Here is a 26,117-nt window from a genome sequence, read left to right on the forward strand (position 1 = left end):
AAAGAGACATATATCCTATTCTGGAGGTGATGGCAAATCCTCTTCATGCAAATTCTCGAATACCTGCTCTTGAAGGCACCATTAGATAATTCCAAAACCTTGTACTAATTATTATTGACTATTAATCTAGATTAAAGCACATTTAATTTTGCATTTGTTCTCGATTTATGGCCGGTATCTGATCTCTGTGAATGATCGAGATGTTACCTTCTGAACTGTCCACCATAGTAGTGGTGTGTAATAATTTATTTAGTGCCCTCATAAAAATTGAATGCACCTTTAGAAGCAGGAATATCATGAAATATGCTTTGAGTTGCAGGGGTTTTTCATAATTCTGTTATTTGAAACCACAGGGGAATTCACATGATTCATTTATATACAGTTAAAAGAATGTCATTTTTTTCCATTGTAAATTTCCACTCCTCTCCACCTCTGCCCCCAGCCTGCTTCCATTCCTGTGGGCTTTTAAGGGCATTTCCAGGAGTTGTGTTAATAGATCCTATTTTGATGGTGGTGTTTTCTTCCCTTTTTCTTCAGACTATTAAGGGTTAGAAAGTGGAACATACATGAGGTATTTGCACTGGAATGTCTGTTGCTCAGGGATTTAATAGGCTACTGGAATACGCGGACTTTGCCTCAGGTTTCAGTGCGCACACTGTAAATCTTCCATACAGTTTCATTTCTTTTCTTAAAGACATATATGCACGCGATACACATAGTTCAAGAAAATGACAGGCAGCTTATAAACATTACAAATGAAATCAATTAAGGGTGCAATCCTATCCTGTGCTGGAACAGGCAAGCCAAGAGACTTGCACTGTATCTAGTGCAGGATAGAGGTCCAAAGCGACTCAGCCAGAGGCAAGGAGAAACTTTTCCCCTTACCTCCAAATAAGGCACCTTTGCCCCATGGGTCTCCTTGAACTTGTGCCACCTTCTGAGGTGGCACAAGTCCGAGAAGAGTGGAGTGGCTTGAAGCTGTTCCGAACTCCCTGGGAATGGGAGTTGTGATCCGGCATAAGTGCTGGATCCCAGCCCCGCCTCCAGCTCCCCACCCGCCTGCCCCCAGGGCCACTATCCCCCGCCCTCCCCCAACCCAGGAGCGTCTTCTACACACATCCTCCCCGCCTGCTTTCCAGCACTGACATAAGGGCAATGCAGCTCTGAGGTAAAGGAACAAACATTCCCTTACTTTGAGGAGGCCTCTGTGAGTGACACCCAACTGCAGGATGCAGCACATGCCCCACTGGCACAGCTATGCCAGTGCTGGAAAGCACTGACATAAGGGGTTAGGATTGCGCCCTTAGTTTGCTGCATGGTGGTAGGTGGTGGGGGATAGGATTGGGCTGCTAGTCCACTAGTTGTTCAACCCTACGCCTGTTTACTCAGAAGTAAGTCTCACTGTATTCAGTGGGGCTGTCTCCAAGGTAAATGTGGATAGGATTGCAACCTAGGTATGCTTGCCAAAACCATAAAATGTTTTGCTTTAGAAATGGGAATGGGTGATTGTTCAACCAGTATTGATAGCATTGCTACACCTGTGATGAAAAACAATATGCGCTCTTAACATACACTGCTCCCCCCCCCCCACTTAATTTTCACTATATCCAAGAGTGGGCCTTAAATCTTGTTGAGAATCTTTCTTCCATGCAACGGAATCTTTGCTTCTCTACTAAAATCCCCCTCCATTTATTTCCAGTTCCTGTGTGGAGTGACAGGTATAAATGTTCTTTTGTTGTTTCTTTGACAGGCTAATCATTTCTCCATTTGTCTTAAAACAGGGCTCAGGAGATGCATGCCCATTCCTAAAGCCATTGGAGATCTCTCCAAGTATTGTCCTTTCTTGAGGTACATCTTGAACCATTTCCTGTTGTGTTGGGAAATATTTCACCCAGATTTGGTTGTTGCTTAATATTTCTCTGATTCTGGAAATACTTCAGCTAACTTCCCCATCCCTTGCCTCACAGCATGCCTGCACTGACTTCAGATGTACTGTCCGTGAGGCACTGAAGTCCTTCAGTTGACGGGTTGTAGTTGAGATCTGGGCAGCACAATCCTAACTTGAGCTGGAACAGGGAACTTGGGGCTGAAAAGCGGCTCAGCTCGGGGCAAGGGGAATCACTTACCCTTACCCCAGGGAGAGCTGCTGCGGGCCCCAATAGGGCTACTCAGATCTCCACCACCTAAAGAGGTGGCACAGATCCGAGCAGCCCAGAGCTAATCTGGGCTGCCCGGGAAAGCGGATAGGATCCAACACAAGGGTCAGATCCTGGTCCCACACCCTGCCTACCCCCTGTCTGCCCATGGTCCCGCCCTCCCCACACCTTCCCCATGTCCTCCCAGACCTCTGTGCTAGCCGAGCTTGACCGACGTGGACTCACCTTTCACCGTCACCGTGGAGGCTGGAACTGGCCTCCACAGGCCAGCACACCTCTGTGTGCCAGCGCGGCTGACTTCTGAGGAGGTGCAAACATGATTTAAGCACATTTGAGACACTATCAGGCCGGCACAAGGGACTTGCACCAGCCCAGCACAATTTTAGGATTGTGCTATAATCATACTTTGGAAGGGCAACAATAGAGCTCAGTGAACCTCTGATGCTCATTTCCTTGCATGTGTAGCCAGAGGGACAGGGCAAGACAAGTCTGGAAAGAGCTAGGGCCAAGAGGCCCTGGGACAGAGGGTTGTTGTTCCCACTGCCCCCCTCAGACCCCACACTAAAGTTAGTTGTGATACAAAGTTCCACTGAAAGCAATGAGACATATTGTGTTGCACTCCTATATACACTTACCTGGGAGTGTGTTCTGTTGAACTTGGTGGAACTTACTTCTAAATGGACATGCATAAAATTGCACTGCTAATCATGTTAACCTTTTGCTATTGGTTTTAATGGGGCACATTGTCACAGTTATTGGGGCACAAATTGCTAAGTTTGAGATCTGTTGTTAGCATCACATGTGAATGTGACCTAAGGCTTCGTTGGAATTGCACCAGCACCAAACTGAGACAATTGTGTTTTGGAGCTTATCCTCACAGCTGTGACTCTTCACAACTTCATTTTTTACATGCCTGTGGTTTTTAATATGCTCAAATTACTAACATTACCAAGAAAAAAATATACAACAACTATCAGTAAGGCAAGGGGTCATGTGGTTGAATTGCAGTTGACCAAATCCATGAAATGAGAAACAAATAATTGAAAACAACAAATAGTTACTATGCTGCCAATTCTTTGAGTAAGGAAATGGTTTTGTTTGAAGGGGGAAAGACCATCAAGAAGAAAATATGCTGCATAGAGTGCTTTCGCCTCTCACTTTGTGGTGGAGTGTGACAGCTTCCAATATGCAGGTCTTGTCAGGCGCCCTGGAGCTTGACCCCTGAATTACAGACACCACTTTTTTACTTCTTGCTGCACCATAAAAATGGTCAAAAAGAGAAATTCCAGGTTGTTCAGTAAAACCAGAAGACTGGGAAATGGAGCTGCTAAACTGGAAGTCAGGTCACTCTCCAATAAGCATGTCTGTGAATTCCTTTAAGAGATGGGTGGAAAAGAAACCAGAGAAACTGTTAAATGATGGGTGCAGCTAATCCCACTAGAGGAGACCAAGAGAGCAAGCTAGAATATCTCTGTGATTAGACCTGAGGCTAAATGTTATAATAAAATAGCAAACAATAATGTGTTTCTGTCAACATACAACAGTGCCCGCATTATCAGTCAAATCAGAAAACAACACAGTATCTTCTCCACATAAAACTCCCTGGCTCTTCTGTGTTCTCCAGTCTAAGCACTTTGGGATAAGGGCTTGACCTTGCAGCCCAGTCCCATTGGGGATTGAGCTGTCACACGCAGCCTTTTGCAACAGTGGAAGTGAGTTCCACATTCACAAAATAGCTGCCGACGGAGTGCGCAGCACTTAATCGGCAGTCATTTTAGGAGCACTCCCAGTCCACCAGCAGATTGCCAGCCACCAGCCAGAGCAAGTAAAACAGTGGTGGGGGCAAGCAGGGGGCAAAATGGGGCAAAACTGGGCAGGGAGGGGGTTAGGGTTAGTCTTAAAGGCAGCCTGATTTAGCCTGAATACCAGATCTAGGGGCTACAGAAAGCACAGACGACCTACAGTGGAACAAGTAGCTCTTTTGTATATTTCAAGAAAATGTAGGAGAGCATGAAATGGACCCAGATGAGTAGTTTCATCTTTAGTAAAGAGAGCGCACTAGGACTTGTGTGTGTGTATCTTAGTATTTGAATGTAGTGTTTGAATTCTTAACTATTTGATCAGTTTGTTATAGAAAGACAAGTGACACACATTAGAATTCTATAGTGTATCACTGCAGAACCATAAAAAGCACAGAACTCAATTCACTTCAAAGACCGTATGAGACACCCACGGCCAGGGAGTTCCAGGGAGTTCACACTTCATTCACTGGGAAATATTTGCCTTTCCTACATGTTTACCCTTGTCAAGATGTTTTGGCAAGATGAATCATTGCCACAAAAAAACTGATATTTTTTTCCATCCATTTCTTAGTTTCTTGCATAGATCTATGGGAACTGAGTTCTTCTGAAACTCCAGGTCATGGCAATGACCAGCTGTACTAACTTCATTTGATGAGAAAGCTCTGACCCTTTTTCTCCTATTTTGATCTTGCATCTGTCTTTCATGGGCTTTTAAACTCAACCCTGGATTACAGTCCTAGGCTCTCCGCGGCATTGCCTTTGATGATTGCTTGGAGACATTAACTCAGGCTTCTTTGCAGTGATATGCTAGTTAGTGTTCCAGCATCTGCTCAGCCATCCTATAGCCTTTGCCTAATTTACAAAGCTCCTTTTGACATTTTAGGCTAAATGATAAAAGTCTGCCCTCTCAAGAACACATTCCAAGGTCTCATGCAACCCATTTTGCCAATTCAGGAGGGCTTTGTACTTCTTTCAACTAGCCCTTACACAAGCCTATGGGCACACGGAAAGAAGCAACCTGAATTCTGCCCATGATCTCTAAAAGTCAACAACAACAACAACATTTGCACTATTTGTACAGAAAACTTAATGAAAGTCAACAAAACCAAAGATGCATATAGAAAAGATACATGAAAAAATGGCTAGAAGCATGGCTCAACAAACCACTGAATGTCCAGTATGTCAAGAATATAGAAGACAAAATGGACAAGAAAACGAACTGGGTCACAAAATGGAACACTGAAAAGAGAAACAGAAGCACTTATATTTGCTGAAAAGAATAGACATTATAGATGAATGTAATGTAGGCAAGAGCTGAAAAGATCTCAAATGATAGCAAATGTAGACCATGTAAAGAAAAGGAGGAGACCATCAACCATATTAGTTGCAAATGCAGTAAGATCACACCGTTGGATTACAAGAAACGACATTATAAAATATAGAGAAGAATACATTTTTGGGTTCCCAGGCCACAAGCAAAGAAATCTAAAATGTTCCTGACGTTTTGCCCCAGTATAGTTTTGGGATAGGACAGTTTGACCATTCCTTGAGAAAACCACACATAGTTGGGGTGAAACATCAGGAACTTTTTAGATTTTTTTTTTTTTATTGTGGCCTGGGAACCCAAAAATGTATTCTCTGGATGATAATTCTGGCCACAGAAACCTTGGTTTGTACATTAGAGATTATATAGTCACTACCATATTGCACTTGAATTTATGTCAAAAGTATGCAGTGCCATCCATAGAAAAATGGTGGGAACACAAGTCAGAAAAATGTGTCAGAAATGAGAAGATGAAGATGCTGTGGGACTTTAAAATTCAAACAGGAATTTCAGAATTTCAGAAATGACACCTCAGTCCAGCTCAGCAGCTGACAGCAGCTGGTGGTGATGCTGATGGGCCTGCAGGCCTTATCTTTAACATCTTTGCTCCAGATGGCCTATGGCATCAGTCAAGAGTGTTTTTTGGTGGGAGAAAGTAGCTCATCCACTGCAAGTGGGTGACGTGCTTTCACAGCCTGAAAGGCTCACCCCTTGCCCGTAGCCCTCAGTTCTGTATACTGAGAGCAGTTTTCCGCTGCAGACTTTTGCTGCTGTGTGACCTGACCAAACTTTTCTCTTTTCTCTCTCCCTAACTCTTCCCCATTTTCCTTCTCTCCTCTTACTCCTTGACACCCTAAAACCTTCCCTTCCTTCTCCCAGGTTCCTCTGGGAAGCCCAACTAATCTATCTACTATATGTGCCTTCTCCCCACACTCTGTGCCTTCTTCTTTCAAGGATTTCCAGTCTCCTCCCTTCTCCTCCTCCTAACAGCTTTTCTTAAGGCTCCATTGCATGTGCATGTTAATGATGATACCCCCTGCATAATTTAAGAGCAAGCTGGTTAGTATCGTGAGTTCCAGATCAAACCCCGTTTTGGTTCTTGAGCACTTCTCAGTAAACTTTGGCGCACTTATATTTTTGCTTCAGTTATCCTTTCACCAATGGATTGCGTAGAAGTACCACTGACCAATACACCAGGACCCTACACACGATTGTTTTTCTCCATGTGAGCACTGTATTTGTAAAAACCCTGCTGGTAACACCCCATTGAAATATAAGTTGTACTGAAGTATGACTTGAAAAGTTGCACGTAAAGCACTAATGGAAGGAACACAGCACTGAAAGATCAGCGGATATTGCGCCACCAAGACCAAGCCAGCATTTTCTGTCAAGTAATATTATCGACCTAAATATTTGGGAGGGGGGAAAAAATCTGGGAAACTGCCTTCCAAAAAAACCTTGATGAGATTTCCATAGAGATAGTTACAGCATCGATAGCCTTGCCAGACTTGAAACCATTATTTCTCTGCCAGTTTCATTATTCCCTCTCTGCTTGCACCCCATCCTTGAAAATACCAAATGTGATTAGATCATGCTATGAGATTATTGACTGCCAATTTTCAGGTCCTGAATCATGCTGAACGACATGATCTTATTGAAAGAATCTCCAGCAGACAATTCTGTTTCTCTTACAACATTGTAAAGAAAAAATAGGTCAGTCAGGAGGCCAATCTAAGAGTTATAACTATTTCTCCTCTATTCCTGGTAGTCTATCATGCTTCGCAGGTCAGAAAAAGTTTGTAATCTATATCTACTTGGAAATCTACTTGTCTACTATGAAGTAAAGCTGCCTTGCCCCCTTCAGTTTGTAGTTGAAATTGAGAATATTTTGAATTCTTGTATATGTATTTAATGACTGAACAGTCTGCATTCCTCTGCCTAGACCCTTAAAAAAGTCAGCTTTGGAGGTGGTCGGCACATGTTCATAGATTGCTGAAACAGATTAGTTTTGTTTTTTTAAAGGATGTTTAATTTGCAGAGCAATGCTCTGATTCCTGAGTACTCATTCAAGTCATTAATTTGAGAGGGAATGTACAACTCACATACACAACAAGGAGAGGACATGCATCATGCCAGTGTTATCATCACAAAACCAAATGATGAGTGCGGTTGCTGGGAAAACAAAATTTTTCCAAAGTTGGACTAGTTAGAGAAAAAAAAAAACAAACCTTGCCTCATGAATGGCAAACAAATCAATCATTTAGCAGTCTGATGGCCAAACCAATCAGTATGCACATCTGGTATGTTTGACATGTACAGACAACCTATGCACAATATATAAATGTAGCGACTTGGCAAATTTTAAAACCTCAATGTGTTTGTGTTTGGTGACAAAGGATGCTGTTGTGGAGATCCTTCATGTGCTTTTCCAGGACAAATAATGACTTATTCAGGGAACAGATGAAGGAATCTCTGTGTGGACCAGGGAATAGATCTTGTGCCACAAATGGAACCAATGAACATGTGATGTGCAAATGGATCACATGTAATGCAGCTAAAGTTAACAAGAAACTAGAGCACACGCTTTAGAGATGTGTTCGCTCAGCATCATTTCCTTTGAATGATTACAGATAAATTCTGTCATAGTCTAAGTCATCACCATATTTAGAGGCGGAGGGAGACTCCCCCCAGTCAGAATTGGCTAGTGGCCTTATATAACCTTGGCATTAGTCATTGCTGCATCCTCACTGCCATCATCCATTGACACAAGGCTGCTTTTATTTAAAGTTGTTCTTCCAGCCTTTACACAGTATAAACCTTTTCTACCCAAGGTGCTGGTGGCAGTGCTGGGGGGGTAGGCAGAGGCCCAAGTTGGCACAGAACCCAGCACTGCCACCAGCACCTTGGGCTTGCCAAGAGCTTTTCTGAGCCATTAGCTAAGGCCCTAGACCCAGGGTAATTTATTCCCCCATAATACACAATATTAATAATATTAATACTAATAGTGGCTTAGGCTCCATTGCTCCAGCAGTCCCTCCTGCAAGACACTGGCTTTGTGCTTGTGGTGCACTATTTTCTTGACATCTGCTGATTTGGGTGGGGTTGGGTCCTTCTTTTGTTTGGGGATTGGACTCTTTGACCCTTTAGCCAAACATGGTGTTCCACCTTTATTTATCTTTGAAACTGCTTACAAACTTTGTCCTGCTTTTTTTCTTCTTCTTCACTTGAAGCGTGTTGCCACAGTAAAAGATCTTTGTAGAGTGTACACAGAGGAGAGATTTCAAACCTCCCAAAGAGTACAGTCAAATCAAGACATCAAGTAAGACACATACGATGTGTTGCGTTCCTTAAGCATTCACATCCATCGGGCTGCTTTTCAACGGTCACCTGCCTAGAAGTTGAACTGCAATCATAAATAATAATTGGTTCCATATTTTCTAAAGAAAAACAAGTAAAGCATTATTATTATACTCAGCATTAATAGTGTTAGAAATTCTATGGTTTTATAATTCATAATTGATGCTATCAATGTATGGTAACTTAAAAAAAATTAATACATTACCCTTTAGTCCAAACCTATACTTACCGGCCACTGTCTTCGTGCCTTATTTGCTGGTACTGAGTGCTGTAAGCCAGTCATAAAAGGTGCACCAGCAACGTGCTACTTAGCAGGCTGTTAGAGATGCCGGTGGGAAGCCCATAGCCTTTCTTCTGTGGACATGGAGCTGCCTGCTGATCCAGATAAGATGGCAGGGGTGGTGGGAGGGGATGGCAGAAGGGCAGAGGGGCAAGGAGGGTAAAATGAGGCAGTGACAGGGCGGGGGAGGGCGGAACGGGGCCGTGATGGGGTGGGAAACAGGTATATCGGGTCTGGGTAGGAAGTGGGTCTGGCAGGAGCCGAATCCTAACACCCTTCCTGGTCCTGATTCTGCAGTGCAGCTCCACATGGACTTGTGCCAGCTATTGAGCTATCACAGATCTGAGTAACTCACACACACAGACACACCGTGGAGACTTACCCCCAGGAAAGGGAAGGATAATTCCAGGAGAGCTCCTGGACTGCCCCCCCCCCCAGGATGCAGCAGTAGCCATTTTGGTGCTGCTGCATCAGCAGGGAATGAGACAGACAACACCAATAGAAATGGGCTCTAAAGCTTGGCTCCTGGGCTGCTCCGAATTGCAAAAAGGCACACTATGGTTTCTGTGGAGTAAGTTCATGCCCATAGAACTATGGCAGGTAAAAGAGGTGCCACACGGAGGCTGCTTGCATTTGCTCTCCATTTGCTGCATGTCTCCAACATGGTGGCTGCATGTCTCCAGCTGGGCATGCTGCTTGTGTACAGCTTGCCATGTGATTCTGGGACCATTTCTGTGGCTGTTTGAAAAAAAAAAAACTCTGAGTGGTGAGTCTTCATGCACGAATAGCAGATGTTTTGGGAAGCCATTTAAAGCGGCATTAAAAGTAGGACCATTTAATGTAGCATCGGCACGGTGACCACTCTGTGCGCAACTTTTTAGGAGACACGTGAGTCGGTCGCATAGCTAAGTGCAGATGAAGTGCACCATGGTGCTCTTGCCGTTAAGTGCTCCTGAAGGAATGTGGATAAAACCCTGCAGAGCTTCATAAATGTGGGTCATTGCACTGTGCACACTTGTGGCTGAGCCTGCAGGTCAAAGGGGCAGAGCAGGCTCTTTGTTTCGGTGCTCCAAGTCAGTTGTAAAAACTGTTCATCAGTTGCTGCACAGTCTGGTATTTCCTTTAAAAGTGGTAGCTTATAGACATGCATCATGTCGCCGTTTCCCTCCTGAAAGGGCCCCGTCAAAACTGCAATAGCATGCTGAAGAGGGAAATAAAAATTAGTGATCATCTTTCATTAAATGGTTGCTTCTGTTTCAGCTTGAGGCCTGAATTTCATGTGAATTTAATTTCCCTTCTGAGATATAGATATGTTTCTGGTTCACAGCAAAGTTCATTTTCCTTGATTTTCCTCTTGCTCAGTGATTTCCTTAGGCTTGCCATGGGCAAAGCAGCCAGAACTGTTTTGGCACTCAGGGTGAAATCTATATTAGCTTTGGTCTCATTCAGAGAACAGTCGGCCAACACAGCAAGGTATCTAAAAAACAATTCCAAGCATTTTATTGAGGAGGTACACCAATTGATTTTGGCTTTGCTAACAATACACATAGACATCCACCAGCTTGTGCAAACGCCATCCTTTTTTACCTCTCTGTGTTGTGGAGTCCGCAGCACTTCTACAGCAATTTCACTTCAGGTGCTTCGAGATCATCTCAGGTGGCTGGCGCATCAAATTGATCAATTTGATGCCTTGCTAGTCATGATGATTAAGGGCACAATCCTAACCTGTGCTGGAAAAAGCAGACCAGCTGGACTGCTATGTATCCAGTGCAGGTTAGGAGGTGACTGGAGGTCACCTTGGGTTAAGGGGATATTTTCCCCTTGCTCTGCATTCATTCATTCATTTATTAGATTTGTATTCCACCTTTCTCCCCGAAGGGCACCCAAGGCGGCTGCATCAAGCCTCAGCCACCCCTATGGGGCTATTCGGATCTGCCCCAGTGATTTTCTGGTGCAAATCCAAACTGGTGCAAGACTTTTGGGACAAGGAGTGAGAAGTTGGGCTACTGCAGCTGGTCCCATCCCTTCCTGGGCCTGAAACACCTCCTGGTTCACTCTCCCCTGCTCCAAAACCCCCCTTCCTGCTTCCATTCGGTCCTCCTGCCACCTCTCCCACCCCCTGTGCCCAGAATGGCACTGACTCACCTTGTCCAGGGCTGGATTTGACCTCCTTTAGCCAGCCAACTCCTGAGTCAGTGCAAATGTGCTTTAAATCATGTTCATGACACTTGGAGGGAAACAGCATGGGGAGGGGTGCACCAGCTCGAGAGTGTTTGGATTGCTCTGCCCATCTCACAAAACCAGAACCAGGGATCATCCAATGAAACAAATTGGTGGGAGATTTAGGAATAAACCACATTCATGCACCACATAATTCACCTATGGAATTCATTGTCACATATTGTGATGATGGCCCCTAGCTTGGATGGAGTAAAAGGGGATTGGACACATTCATGGGGGACAGGTCTACTGATGGCTATTGTCATGTTTGCTATGCACTACCTGCAGTTTCAGTAGCAGCATGCCTCTGAATATGAATTGCAGAGGAACAATGGAAGAAGAGGTATGCCTTTCTCTCCTGCATGTGGGTTTTCCAGAACCAAGTGATAGGCCACAGCAGGGAACAGGATGCTGGATTTGATGAGCCTTTGACTTGATCCTGCAGGGTTTCTCATAAGTTCTTATCCCTGTGCAGAACAGTTCAGGGCTCACAGATAGTCTCTTCTTGCAGAGAGAATGACACAGTGGCGGAAATGTTTGGCTTGCACAATCAGCCTCATTTGTTCAGGAGCTCTCGGTGGGAAAATGGCACGTGTATTCTGGAACACTACATAAGCAATTGACAGTTCAGCTCTAGGTTGAACCTCCATTGCAGCACTAACAACACTGCCTGTGCAATTGAGCTGTGTGATGAGAAGACTAGTCTCTGTGGCTAATAGATCCTCCCTGACTGAAGAGGCATGTTGTCTGGGTACATGGGAGAACTTTTTTTTTAATGTTTTCCCCATTGTAGTACTAGAAGGTGTTATTTCCTTCAGATGAGAGAATGCTGGAGACTTATGGCGTCTTGTAATTATTTGCTTTACAATATACATACACACAAGCACCGCACAGTGGCGACAAATAGGTACCTCTTCAACAGGCCATACAATAAATCTGCTGAAACTGCAACTGATTCTCAGAGAACAACTTGTTCAGTCCTTCATTTCCTCCAACTTTTGACAACTCTAGTTAGAAACTCTTAACTCACTCCATCTTCAGTTCAGAGAAGGCTGTTTTCTTTGAAAAGCAGCAATATCGCAGGCTTCACCCGTCCAGATGAATTGCCCATCCAGAAATGCCATTTTCAAAGTTTCAGCTGAACGCTCCTTATCAGAGCTGGTAATTCATTTTCTCCTTCCCTGTTCGGAGAATGCAGGAAGGAGAAACAAGACCATGTACATACCTGTACTATGCCCTTGATGTCAACATGCTTGACGTTCATGTGAAGGGCATATGCATATAGCATCCAAAGTATGAACACTGGTGGGTGGGAGGGTGGTTGACATATCCCCAACTCTGAGGTTGGCCCATTCATACAGCCCCATTTCTACATGCATGCATTACCTGAACATGTGAGGGTGAAATGAGTGAACGGCCCTCCTATAAGTAAGCAGTCAGCTTTACAAAGTGCTTTGGCAGCCAGCCCACTCTTGTCTGTTCCTACCGGAAGCAGTTCTCCAAACTCTGCAGAAGGTTTTTCTCAGCTTCTTTCAATTACAGATGGTCAGGATTCAAACCTAGAACCTTGTGCCTACAAAACACACCCTACCATTGCACTATGATCCTTCCTCCAAGGAAAGTAGGACTGTACAGCAAGAGAATCAGGCATTGTCAAATATACGTGACCTAATATGCCCTTTTAACTGCACAGTGTCAATAACGTTTCTGACAACACCAGTGCCTATGTACTTTCCCCAATCACTGGACACATGACCGCAGCAGTGGCAAGGTATTCAAAAATCCTTCACATGATGGCTCAGTATTGAGCAGTGACTAGGTGACTGCATTCATTCCCTGACATGTGCAGAATGAAAACTGAGGTCCATCACATCTTACCACAGCATACCTTTTCAGGAAGATGTACTGTAGAGTGTCTGCAAGTCACCTCGACATTTCACTCCATGGAACAAAAGGAATGGAACACCTATTCAAAAAGAAGACAAAACATATTTATTGCAAACCTGAGAGTTCCTATCCATTGCTGTGAATGAATGAAGATTGTCAGGGCAAAATCCTTCAAAACCACATGTCCTGGAAGTCCTATTTCCTACCCTCTGATTAAATGGGGTGTGCTGTGTTGAAGGCAGAGTTACCTCCTTTTAATTATCTGTGCCTTTAACCATTACACAGCAGGCAGAAGTTCAACAAGTGAACGGAGAAAGCCTCCCTCAGTATCTCTGTGTCGGGAAGCATTGCCTGTTAAATTTCCACCTGTTCTTAAAAGTCACAAACCATCTCTCCATTAAAAAAACAGCACTCTTATGGGAGGGCAGAGTGACCAGATGTCCTGTTTTTCCAAGACATGCCCTCTTTTTCAGCCTCATGTCCTGGAAAAGAACTTCAGTGTTCTCCTTTTCCCTGTAAGTAGGCCCTTGCAGGCAACACATAGCCTTCTTGTACTTAACAAACTATATGGAATATACTTTTAAATTTAATAATAAGCAATATAGTGTTTAAATTAAGCACATGAAATCAATATATGAGTGTTTTGAGTTACTTGATTTTGGGTGCAATCCTAAGCAACTTTCCAGCAGTGGCTTAGCTGTGCCGGTGGGGCATGTGCTGCATCCTGCAGTTGGGGGGCAGTCATGGAGGCCTCCTCAAGGTAGGGCAATATTTGTTCCCTTACCTCAGAGTTGCAGTGCCCTCATGTCAGTGCTGGAAAATTAGTTAGGATCACAGCCTTAGGGCCCAATCTTATCCAGTTTTCCAGTGCCGATAGAGCTGTGCCAATGGGTGGTGAGGCAGCAGTCACACAGGCCTCCTTAAGATATGAGAACATTTGTTCCCTTACCTTGGGGCTGCACGGCAGCTGCACCAGCGCTGGAAAACTGGATAGGATTGGGCCCTTAGTCTGTAAACTGCTTTGTGAACTTTTTGTTGAAAAGTGGTTTATAAATACAATTATGATGGTGGTGGTGGTGTTTTTAGCTTTTATTTTGTCATGTCCTACTTTTTTAACATAAGAACAGCCCCACTGGATCAGGCCATAGGCCCATCTAGTCCAGCTTCCTGTATCTCACAGCGGCCCACCAAATGCCCCAGGGAGCACACCAGATAACAAGAGACCTCATCCTGGTGCCCTCCCTTGCATCTGGCATTCTGACATATGCATCTGGCATTTTCTTGGATGTCCTCCTACATTTTGGGGTGCCTTGTCCTCTTTTGCGGTTATGACATCTGGTCACCTTGGGAGCCCCCCAGGAGAGGGGAACTTTGGGGGAACAAAGGGGAACTCTGCACATGCTCAGAAACACAGCTTCTTCTCCTCACCTATTCCAAAGCGAAGCCTTGGCATAGAAAACGGATGCTGGGGCGGGGGGGGGGGGAGAGAGAATCCTCCTTTTTGACTCCCGCAGAAGCACAGAAAAGGGGTTTTCACTGTGTGGGCCCAAACTGCCCAGTTCCTTTCCTCCGGATGACTTGGGTCCCCTGGAGGTGCCAAGCGCCCTGGAGCCTGCAGCTTGGGCTTCCCAGCCGGGGCCGGGAAAGGGTTAAGGGAGCAGCTGAGAGCCCTGGGGGGGGGGGGGGTGACGTCTTTTCGCCGTCCGCTTCTGGGCGGCTCAGGAGTCTGTGGAAGGTAGTTCCCCCCGCTGATGCTGAGGTCTGAAATCTGAGAGCCTCGCACTGGAGCCCCGGTCAAAAACAAACCCGCACATCCCCGCCTGCAAGAGCCACTCTCTGGCCCGGGCAGCATGGAAGCAGCGGCGCCCTGCACACACCTGGGGCGAGCGGTCCTCCTGCAGCTGCTCTTCTTCTCCTGCTTACCCAGAGGTACTGTGAGTAGGCGAGCTGAACTGCTCTCTCTGCACGCCTCCCCTCCCTTCCCAGGGCGATGGGGGTCTCGCCCTGCAGGATCAGGGAAGGGGCTCTTCTGTAGCTATCTGTTGGGGGGGGGAGAGGTTCTTTTAGGGGTGATCCAGAGGAATGGAGTCACAATAGCTTCTGAGCAACTCTCCCCCTCCCCCAAATAGGATAGATCAGTGGTTCTCAAACTTTTTAGCATGGGGACCCACCTTAAAAAAAGTTTCACTTTACCAGCCACTCAAGCCTCTGAGCTAGGATGGTGATGGGGCAACAATGCTTCCCCCCCCCAAGCTGTTTAACCCTTGATGCACATAGCCTAATCTGCCCTGTCAGCATCACAAATCAGCAAAAACTGGGTCATGACCCACTTGTGGGCCACAGACCCATAGTTTTGAGAACCACTGATAGGTATATATTTGCTTATGCAGGAAGACACATTTCAGCAGCCTGCTTCTTCTCTATTTTCCTAACAGCCAGATGCTTAGGAAATGGTGAGGGAAAACAGGCACTGAAGTTCTTGATGTGTAGAGTGTCATTTGTTTGGCTTGGCAAAGGGGAGTTTCTTCTTTTCCAGACTGACTCCAAAGGAAGAAGTGGCCAGGAAGACCAGGAAAACAAAAGCCAAAAGTGGATCCTGTGCTTTGTGTCTGCCAAATACTGTCTATTACTTGCTAAAATCAGATGTCCCTATTTTAGACTGACTTTTTGCGTATAGACACCCAGAGTCCAAAATGCGTCTCGAGATAATGTCACAACTGTTCCCCCACCCTGTAAATATACATTTGCCGGGAGTCTCTCAAAGTGCAGTTGTATTGGCACAATGTAGCAAGTTAATGGTTGCTTTGTGGTGGAAGCCTAGGCTAGACCTTAAAACATGGTCCCACTCCCAGAGTCCTTTGCAGTCTTTCCCAGGTTTCAGTTTTGAGAGACAGGTGGTGAAGCTTGATCCATTTTTCAAAAGTGAGTGACAGCTTAAGCCATTTCTGTCCAATTTTGCATATATGCTACAGGGACCAAGTGTGTACACCTGTGGGCCAGGCAAAAATGGATTAAAGCTGTGGTGTCTGAAATAAGGAATCCAATAACGTATGGAAATTTGTTAATATGAAAATGAAGGATGTGCTGCATTCTGTGGGACTCAGAAGTTTGGGACTAAGGAATGGCATTTCAAATAAGAGACACCCCTCCCAATAAGGGACAGATGTCAGCCACAGACGTCACTGCCTACCACTGCCTCATTAAATGAAGGAGTGATGATAAAATCACATGTCACCAAGTAAACATTGTGGCATTCCAAACACTGCAGCTCATAATGTGTATAAATAACTCCATATGTGAGGTTATACATCAGATCTACTGCTCCATTTGAAAGGATTAAAGTCAAACAGAATGGATTTCCTGAGCAGTTCCCCAGGGCTGGCAGAAACTGCTCTAGGCCTTTCACAAATCCAGAAGCTATGTTTGGGTTAAGATCCCATTTGCAGCAGGCACGCAAGAGAGTAGTCCAGGTAGTACACTCTGTGTTAGTCATCAGAAAGTAGATTAGTAGCTTCCTCTTACTGTCTTATTTTCACTGTTGTTTAGGCTTGTGCCTTCCTGCCAAAGCAATGTGCTAGTACAGACCTAGCGGTGGATCTGCACAGTTGTTTGAGGAACAATTAAAATATCCTTCCAACTTTTGAGCCACAAGCAGAGCCGGTGCTGTCATTAGGCCAACTAAGCCGCTGCCTAGGGTGCAGACCTCATAGGGGTGTAGTACTGACCTTTGAGGGGCATAGAGTTATACAAATTAGTTTTTTTTTAACCCTTATGAAAATGCAACTGACAATTTACATTTTCTTCATTTCATTTTTTTCCCTACAAGATATCTGTTTTCATGGGGAAATCAATTATGGTACACATTGCTTAAGGTTCTGAGTTCCAAGGACATCTATTTGAAAACTTGTTTTAGAATTTGCCCCGCAAAGCAAACAAAGTGACTGCATCAGTAAATAAGTAAACAGGAGGAAGTGCAAGAACCACTGTAGTATCATCAATTTAAAACATGGAACGTTGGGACAGTGTTGCGGACTGCTCTAGAACGTGCACTGGTGCAAAAGTGTATGTCAGTATATATTATAGTGGCAATATAACATCTGACAGATATGCTAGCCCTACCTTAATGCATTCATTATGTGGTTATTGACAGTGGATGTGATGTGAAGAGGGATAAGAACATAACAGCCCCGCTGGATCATGCCAAAGGCCCATCTAGTCCAACTTCCTGTATCTCACAGTGGACCACCAAATGCTCATGGCGCGCGCTCTCTCTCTCTCTCTCTCTCTCTCTCTCTCTCTCTCTCTCTCTCTCTCTCTCTCTCTCTGTGTGTGTGTGTGTGTGTGTGTGTGTGTTGGTTCTGTTAGTTATACCAAAGCCACCTATGTTGCTTTAATTATCGTAACTGGCCAAAATTGAAGTGGGCAATTTTTTTGGGGGGGAGTGCAAGTAGTTATCCTTGCCTGTGGTACCAAATAGTCTGGCACAAGCCCTGACCACAAGCCAGAAAAAAGTAAGCTTACCTTAATGTTCTGTCATTCTTTGTGCCAAATCAACAAAGGCAGTGGTGTTGAAGGGTGTCAGGGGAAGGGCAGAAAGAGACATGTTTGGTTGATGCATAGTACATACATAATTAGTATGCTCAGGATTTCACCTCTGTCATTCTTGTATTGTTTTGTTGAGCAAGAATGTTTGACCTCTTCAAAGTGGTTTTGCAAACACGGTTTCTGGAAGTGCTTATGCCAGTTCCCAGATGTTTTCAATGTAAACAAGACAGGTCAGCCTTGGGCCACATCAGCAGCACTCGCAAACTGTGAACGTGTCCTGTAGATAAGTCCTAATGTATTCCACCTCAGTGATACAAGCAATGTTCCCAGGATAAGATAAGAGAGTATTCCTTGGAATGCTGCTGCACTGCTACATTTCATTTTTCCCAGTTGATAATAATAAACATTCATTTCACAGAAGTTCAGCGTATAGGTTAAAATGGACATTTTTCAGCAGCAGCCATTTCAAAAGGGCAACTGCTATCCTAGATCCTAGTAGTCAGAGTCTCGAATCCTATGGTTAGTAGGATAGGGGGTCAATAGTAAAGTTTTCTCCCCGAAAGTGTCTTCCTAGTCTGTTCAGCTTTTGCTTCCATGCCATTCACCTCTCTCTTTCCCTCAGTCTCACCCCACTTCTTGAAAAAGTGGTCTAGAACAGGTGTCTCTAAACTTTTCAGCCGAAGGGCCACATCAAATATCTGACATGGTATCGAGGGCCAGAAAAAAAAATAAATATAAAATTTAAATAAATACATTAGAGATGCAACTTAGATGAATGACTGAAATGAATGAATTGGCTCAAATGTCTAGGATTTCTCCAAGCACCAACACAGTCCAAGAAATAAAGCACACACACTTAAATGGACCTCCATTCCCCCACTCCACAAGCACAACCAACCTCAATGGGTCTACTTAGATCTGTGCTACCTGATGAGGTGGTGCAAATCCGAGCAGCCCGGGACTGCCCTGGGCAACCTGGGAATGGGGTCAGGATCTGGCATAAGTGCCAGATAAGACACCCATCTCTTATCACATGGAGCTGGTCAGACAGGTATTTTCTGAACCAGTCCATAGTTCTGTACAGGAGGAAGAGGAATTTTTCTCAACATCCTGCCAAGCTACCACTCCAAGAAGGGAAAAGTTAAACTGTTGTTAAACCAGTATAAATTTGACACACTGATAAACTCCCAGACAGCTGAGAGAAAAGAAGTGCTGGAATGTTCCAGCAAGAGAAAGTTCCTGTCTTTTTTATTCCTCTTTGTCTTCTACTCGAGAAGCCTTTTCAGTTCAAGAAGGTGAGCAGAAATGAGACAGATGGCAACTAGAGTCTGGGCTGACTCCAGCATCCATTTCCTATGCCAGACAGTTTGGTTTAGCAAAGAATTGTTCTTCCTTTGTCCTACAGTTTGCTGTGTCTGCTACTCCTGTTTCCTCATGAGGCCAGTGCAGGAACTCAGTTTCTGAACACATTAAGATTTTGCCAGCCTTAGGAAGGGAAACAAGGAGAAAGAAGGACCCTTCCTTGGTTCCAAAGTCATGTGGAAGTTTCTGGAACAAAGAGCAGGACAGTCTCAATCTAGAACTTTCCTAAATGTGTTAGGACCAACTGAGGTGGCCCTTCTAGCATGGTAAAATGTAGATGATGCAGTGCTACACCTGGAGGATTTTTCTTTCTGTGCAGTTCTCCAAAAGACCTCCTGAACAACCTTGTCACCTTAATGATTTTTTTTTTTTGGTTAATTGTAAGTTCATCTGGAACAGGGAACTATTTTTTGTTGGGTAAAATGCTCTGTGAACTTTTTGGGTTGAAAAGTAGTCAATATTTTATAATAATAATTATAATGAGTAGAGGACTGTACCTCCATTGTGTTACCGTACATAATACCTGATTATATCCCTGTAGATCAGTGCTTCCCAAACTTGTGGGTTGTGACCCACCAGGGGAACTGGAGGAGGGCCATTCCCCGTGAAGGAGAGTGGCCCAAAAATTAGTGTCCTGATGGTGCTGCAGTGATTGCAGTGTTGTGGGGACCAAGGGACCAAAACATACCTTGGGGGTCGCGCCGGCCTCTGGGAGGGTCTGGGAGCCTTGTAGCCCCCTCTACAGGCTTGAAAATAGCACTCTTTGTGATCGGAACCCACTTCCAGTTTTTTATTCCCAAATGGTGCTATTTACAGCAGCAGGGAGGCCTGCGGAGGGGGATGTAAGCCTCCTGCACCTTCCTGGAGGCCAGAACAACCCCCAGGTAAGTCTTACAGCTCTTTGTCCCCACAGTGCCATGATTGCTGCAGAGCTGTTGGGGCCACTAATTTCTGGGGCCACTCCCCTTAAAGGGGAATGACCCTCTTCCGGTTCCACTGGTGAGTTGCGACCCACCAGTTTGGGAACCACTGTTCTACACAGTGTGACTGAAAAGGCCTATTGCAGGGCAGCACACAGCTTGAGCAGCCAATCTAAGTAATATGGTTGGGATTCAAGAGATGTGTGTACACATCTATTTGAGACTTGCTTCAGTTTTAACCAAACATTCGCCAACAGATTTAGACCAGAGGCAATTCCTGGATTTTTACTATACGGGGACAACTTCTTTTACACTGCTAACTTCTAATTACACTGCTAACTGCTAATTCCTCCCAAAGACAGGATATTTTTTTGGGAATGTATGCTGTGGGTAGTGGGAATTGCAGTTGACCCTGAGCATAGTACCGATTAGTTAACAGCCTTGACTACAGTGTAGATTTGCATTCTAGAAGCAGCTGCAGTCTCAATAGCATGTGTGCACAAATAAAGTCCTGATCATTTACTTTAAAGAAATATCTAGCAGAAGTAAATAATTTATCTGGATGAGGATCACACCCTTATGCACTCACTCTGCCTGGGGATTCTTGGGAACTGGGGAGGATGATTCATAAATATACATTCCAGAGAAATAGTGTTCAACCCATAGTACATAATAGCTGTGGATAGCCAAACTCTGTATAATACCCCCTGCCAACTCACCCACCCCACCCTGCAATGAGTCATACTGCCAAAGTGGGACACAACAATATGCACAAGAAAGGTCACAAATGTGCTACATAAATTCTTCATAAAGGCAATGTCTGGATTCTGGTTTGTGTCAAAATTGTTATTTTTTTTCCCAGGCGGCAAGATAATATTCTAATGACTAAGAGCCCAAGCCTATACATGTCTACTCAGAAGTAAGTCCCCTTAGAGTCAATAGGGCTTACTCCCAGGAAAGTGTGGCTAGGACTGGGCTCTCAGGGAACAGATGGTCAACTCTTGTTCCACCTGTTGGCCGTTCCCAAAACTCATGAAGGGTCCGTTGTCTCCTTTGTTAAAATACAACAGGAAACAAAGGGATGAGAATCTCTCTTTTGGAATCTACCACTGCTGATCTTTAACTGGAAAGTACTATGATATTGATGAGAAATAGAATAATAGAATCATAGATTTGGAAGGGGTCTAATAGGTCATCTAGTCCAACCCCCTGCCTTAGGCAAGAAAGAATATAGTTGTGCAGCAAAGAGTTACATTCATCTTCCACATAGACTTGTTGCATTTGAAAAGTGTTCAGGCCAAAATTTGGACATTTAAATAATCATTATTTGTGAAATAATGTTTCTGCCAGCCCTTTGCGTCTTGACTTCTGCACTACTGATAAAAATAATTCATTATGATGCTGCTATCACCTCGTGCTCCACAGCCCTTTGGTTTGGGATAGGGTTACGTTTGGGGGTTTGGCATAGGAAATAGTGGGTGAGTCATGTGTGTGTCCCAACTGTCTCTGTTATGGGAAAAACAGACACTTGTGAACATTGCCAATAGTTTCAGTTCCTTTTGTGGCATGCTAACCCAAATGTTTCACTCCATTAGAAGGAAAACGACACTTTGAAGAGATGAAAGGGAAATAAGTGGGTTTGTAATCAATATAGCAAGAAATACAGTGGCAGGGAGAGGGGAGCTAATTCCACAAGACCCTGGCACATTTGCATCTGTACAGGATTTACCCTTTCTTGACCTGTCTGTTGGGTGCTATCCTTTTCCTGAACTATGCTGGCTTGGAGATGAAAGATGTAAATAGAATCATGCGACTTCAAGTCCTAACCCAGTCCGGGGTTTGATATTTTCATGTTATTTTTTGATTTGTTAGGTGCTAATTTTGCCATGTTATTTTTAACATGTTAATATTTCATTTAAATGTGACTTCATGCAGTAGGCACCATCTGTAGTGTGTTGAGGAGGTGGTACTTACTATAAAACTCACACATGCACCATCACCATCCCCCACAAAGAGGAAGCAATATCGATTTAGTGATGCCATTGCCAAAGATAAGAAACTCCTTTATGAGGGTGATTTAGCCATGTCTGAAGGCTTCAGTCTTCCACCCATTCCTCTGCATAACTGAAAAGGCCTCTGTTTGCTGCCAGGGATGTCTCCAAGTTCAATTTTTAAAGCTTCTCATCACTGTTCTATTCTTCTGTTTTTTATTTGCACACATGTCTGAAATGCTATGGTGTCCTTGATAGTTGTGAACACTCGTCAGGAGTCAGATGTTATCCTGTCACTTCTGTGGCAGTGCAATTCTGGGCATGTGAACTTAGTAGTATGACCCATTGAATTCAATGGGGTGTACACCCAGGGAAGTGTGATTGGATTCCAGCCTAAGGCCTGAGAGTAATAGATAAATCCTATCTGCATATTCATGGGCTGCGGGCACAGCAGCGGCTCAGCCATTCTGCAACTCACTGCCAATGGCATGGTAGACAGTAACACTCACAGTAGCAGCAGTAGGCAGCAGACCAGCTGTTGGAGCAGGTAAGGTGTTGGCGGGACAAGGCAGGGATCAGTTCAGGGCAAGAATGGGTCAGGGATGGGACAGGGCAGATCTCAGCTGCGGTGGTGTCTGTAAGATCCAGAGACCCCGTCCTGGGCCAACACTGCTGTTTGCCAGCTATTTTGTCTACCAGCTATCTTGCTACATCAGCAAAATAGCTGGTACTGAGCAGGCCAGTTGGGGACCAGGGACCAATGCAGGAGGTAAGTAAAAAAATTATTTTCCTCTCCCAGCCAGACTAGTCCTACAGGATGCTGTAGAGGCAGCATCAGCGCCCCTGCATTGCGCAGGCTGGCCCTACGTATACCACATGATAGCTGCCTTCAAGTATCTGAAGGGCTGTCATGCAGAAAGTGAGGGCTTAGAGCCCAATCCTGAGCTCTGTGCACAACTTACTGCCAGTGTGCACTGTCGCAAACATGCCATAAGCATGCCATCAGGCGAGCACCTGTGTTAGCCCAGCACTGGCCGACACTGAACTAGTCCCAGGTGGGCACCTGGCCTCCGCCGTTCTGCAGTCACACAGACTGCTGAGCAGCAGAGAGGAAAGTGGGGGCGTGGGGGGAGGCGGGGAGGAGGCATTCGGGGGGAGGTGGGCGGAGAGTGGGCTGGGAGGAGGCATGATGGGGAGGCGGGAGGCAGGGAGAAGTGGGAGGGCGGCATGCCAGGGGAGGGAGCAGGGAGGGAGGCGGAACCTGTGGGGCAACACTCCACCGGATCCTGAGCCTCCACGTCAGGCGCGGCGCCTGACACAAAGGTTCTTACCTCACCGCCAACCAAAAGCCATTGCAGGGCTTCTCCCTTTATCTGGGGGAAGGGAACAAAAGTCCCCTGTTCCTGACATACCGCCTGCGGCTGCCTTGGGTGTGCAGGATGCAGCAGCAGCCATTTTCAGTGCCGCCACAGCCACGTGCCTTGGGAGCTCAGGATTGGCTCTTACTCTCTGTGGCTATAGAGGGCAGGACAAGAACCAATGAGTTGGAATTACAGGGAAGTAAATTTAAGGTAGACACAAGGAAGAGTTTCTTAACAGTAAGAGCTGCCTGACATTGGAACAGCTTGCCTTGTGCATCATTGTGGGCTCTCTGTCATGGGAGTTTAGTCTAATGAGTTAGTCTAATATTGCATCACCCTATCAACACTCCCTAAGGTAGTGGCCCTCTCACCACATCAAGTGGCAAGGAATTCCTCAGACAAATTCTGCATTGTGTGAAGTACTTTGTCTTGTCTGTCCTGAATCTACTGCAAATCAGTTTCACTGGTTTTTGTGGGAGAAGAATACAAAACAATTTGTCCTACTTTCCTGCATAGTTTTTATAAAACTACTATCATCTTCCCTTACATGTCTTTCTTTTTTCTAAACTAAAAATCTCATTTGGGGCTGATGTAAAGAATAAGAATTCTTATTTGTTTTAGGAGACTAGTGCCTGGCTGTTGGAAATTGAATTGCCTCCCTTTCACACACTGTAAACATGGCCATTTGCTGGCTCTCTCTGGTTTGCAAATGTCATTCAGTGCTAACATAAACATTTATCCCCTTTTTCCAACCCAATAAATTAACCCGTTTCTTCTTTTTGCTATGCCTGCATAACAAGATAGAGATTAATACTGAAGAGACTGGCCACAGAACCTGGACTTTTAGGCTGCAATCCTAACCTCACTTTCCTGGGAGTAGGTCCCATTGAACACAATAGAACTTACTTCTGAGTAGATCTGGTTAGGATTGTGCCTTTAGTGTTTTAAATTAAAGGTACAATCCTAAGTGGGTCTACTCAGAAGCACGTCCTATTGTGTTCAATGGGACTTACTCCCAGGAACAGAGGTTAGGATTGCAGCCTAAAGCTAGGAACCAAGCATCTCCTGAAACAGCCCTTTTGTGTTGCAGAACTGCACTGAGCATCGCTACATTAAATTCCAGCAGTTATGCCATCTTTCTTATTCTCTGACATACAAATATTTATAATTGAATGACAGCCCCTGAGAATTGAGAGGGTAAAAATGAGCAGTGGAAACAATTTTGCATAGAAGGAGATGGGAATGTGTGCCCAGTTGTGCCTTTCGTGATATTCATGAAACACTTTTGGGATGCTTTGAGTAGTATGTCACATCAGCTGGACGTTATGAGTTGAACTGGCATGGTATTTTTTTTTCAGTGAAACTCTGGGACCAAAACATTCAATGTAGCCCCGTGAAGCTCTTGCTAATCTCCCTGCTTTGTATACATACTGTGTTAGCGGCCCTCTAGCGTTCGCTCATAATGTTACCAATACTGGCATCCAAACCAATTCCCTGTTGCAAAAGCGGAGTGTACATTTAGTGATCGGAGTCATGTTTTAAGACCAGAGCATACAATGACAGAACTAAGAATGAAAATCTTTCAGTGGGTTCTCACAACATTCCTCTACTTGATTTGTAAGCTACAGGCTAATAGCCCTAGCTCTATGGCCAGTGTAATGCAACACATCAGATTTGACAAAGTAACAATGGTCTCGACTGGCTATAATATCTGTGAGCCTACATGGGTGTCATCACAAGTGCACCCTTGGGCCTTTTGTGTGTGTGTTAAAAGCCATTTCTGTCCAACGTTGCATATACGCAACAGGGATCAAATGTGTACACCTGTGGGCTGGGCAGAATTGGTTATTAATGATGCTTCTTATGCACACATGCCCATATGGGAATTGATTGATAGCTTCCATACACCTTTTTCTGGCAGTGAGACTAATTGAGCATAGGAGGACTTACATCTGAGTAGACATGCCTAAGATTGTTCTGTGAGTCTTGCTAATTCAGCATGGCAAACCTCAGGATATGGCCATTTTTGCTAACTCATGGACAAACAGAAAAAAATTTCTGGTTTAAAAAAAGGATTTTGTAACACAGAACATAAAATAGGAAATTAAGAGAATGTGATTGCCAAAAATAAGGGAGAGTCTGGTTGCATTTCTTTTTCATTTCATCTCTGCAGCCTCTTCTTTCTTATCGCCAGGCTCCACAAAAGCATTGCTCAGGTCTATCTGTTGGTTGAGGGACATACTGACAGCATTGTCAGCTCATTAAATTTCAATTTTCTGAATGCAGACAGCATGCCTATGGAAGGGAAAAGGAATTCCTCTCTGAACTGACAGTCACTGTTTTAGCTATTTCCAGCTGAGATTTCTTAAGGAGGAGCTGGCAGGGACTGCTAAGTTGAAAATGTTAGGGTTTTGGTTTTTTAGTATTATTAAATGTTTCACAGTGTTATTTTTAATAATAGCAACAATTCTATTTCAGCTTTAATACTGAACAGAAATAATGTTTGAAAGAAGGTAAGCAATAATAAGACTGCTTACAGCAAACAGCAAAATCATAACCGGAGAGTAATAATTATATGACACCAGGCGCAATTCTAACCAACTTTCCCGCACCGAGGTAAGGGCAATGCAGCTCTGAGGTAAAAGAAAATCATTCCTTTACCTTGAGGAGGCCTCTTTGATTGCCACCCAACTGTGGGATGCAGCACATGCCCCTTTGGCACCTCTATGCCAGTGCTGGAAACTTGGTTAGGATTTGGGCCACAAGTGCATTGCAGGAACTATTTTAGGTGTGAGCCTGATCTTCCCCATTGGTTACTCCAAGTTGAATGAATAACCTTTGTCAAGCAATTCAAGTCAAGCCTATAATTAAAAATGGTTTCTGGATAAGTAGTTTGGATGGAATTTTTGGTA

General features: G+C 44.6%; 1 protein-coding gene across 1 annotated transcript in view; it reads left to right on the forward strand.

Annotated features, from left to right (window-relative positions):
- The first annotated feature begins 14,751 nt into the window (after positions 1-14,751).
- The window catches only part of PAMR1 (peptidase domain containing associated with muscle regeneration 1), a 77,279-nt gene continuing 65,913 nt past the window's right edge, over positions 14,752-26,117 (forward strand). The window contains exon 1 of the mRNA XM_066635909.1: positions 14,752-14,955. Within this exon, the coding sequence (XP_066492006.1) occupies positions 14,877-14,955 (79 nt within the window). The 5' untranslated portion in view covers positions 14,752-14,876. The remainder of the gene's footprint in view (positions 14,956-26,117) is intronic.

This window comes from Tiliqua scincoides, chromosome 1, assembly GCF_035046505.1.
Source record: "Tiliqua scincoides isolate rTilSci1 chromosome 1, rTilSci1.hap2, whole genome shotgun sequence".
NCBI lineage: Eukaryota > Metazoa > Chordata > Lepidosauria > Squamata > Scincidae > Tiliqua > Tiliqua scincoides.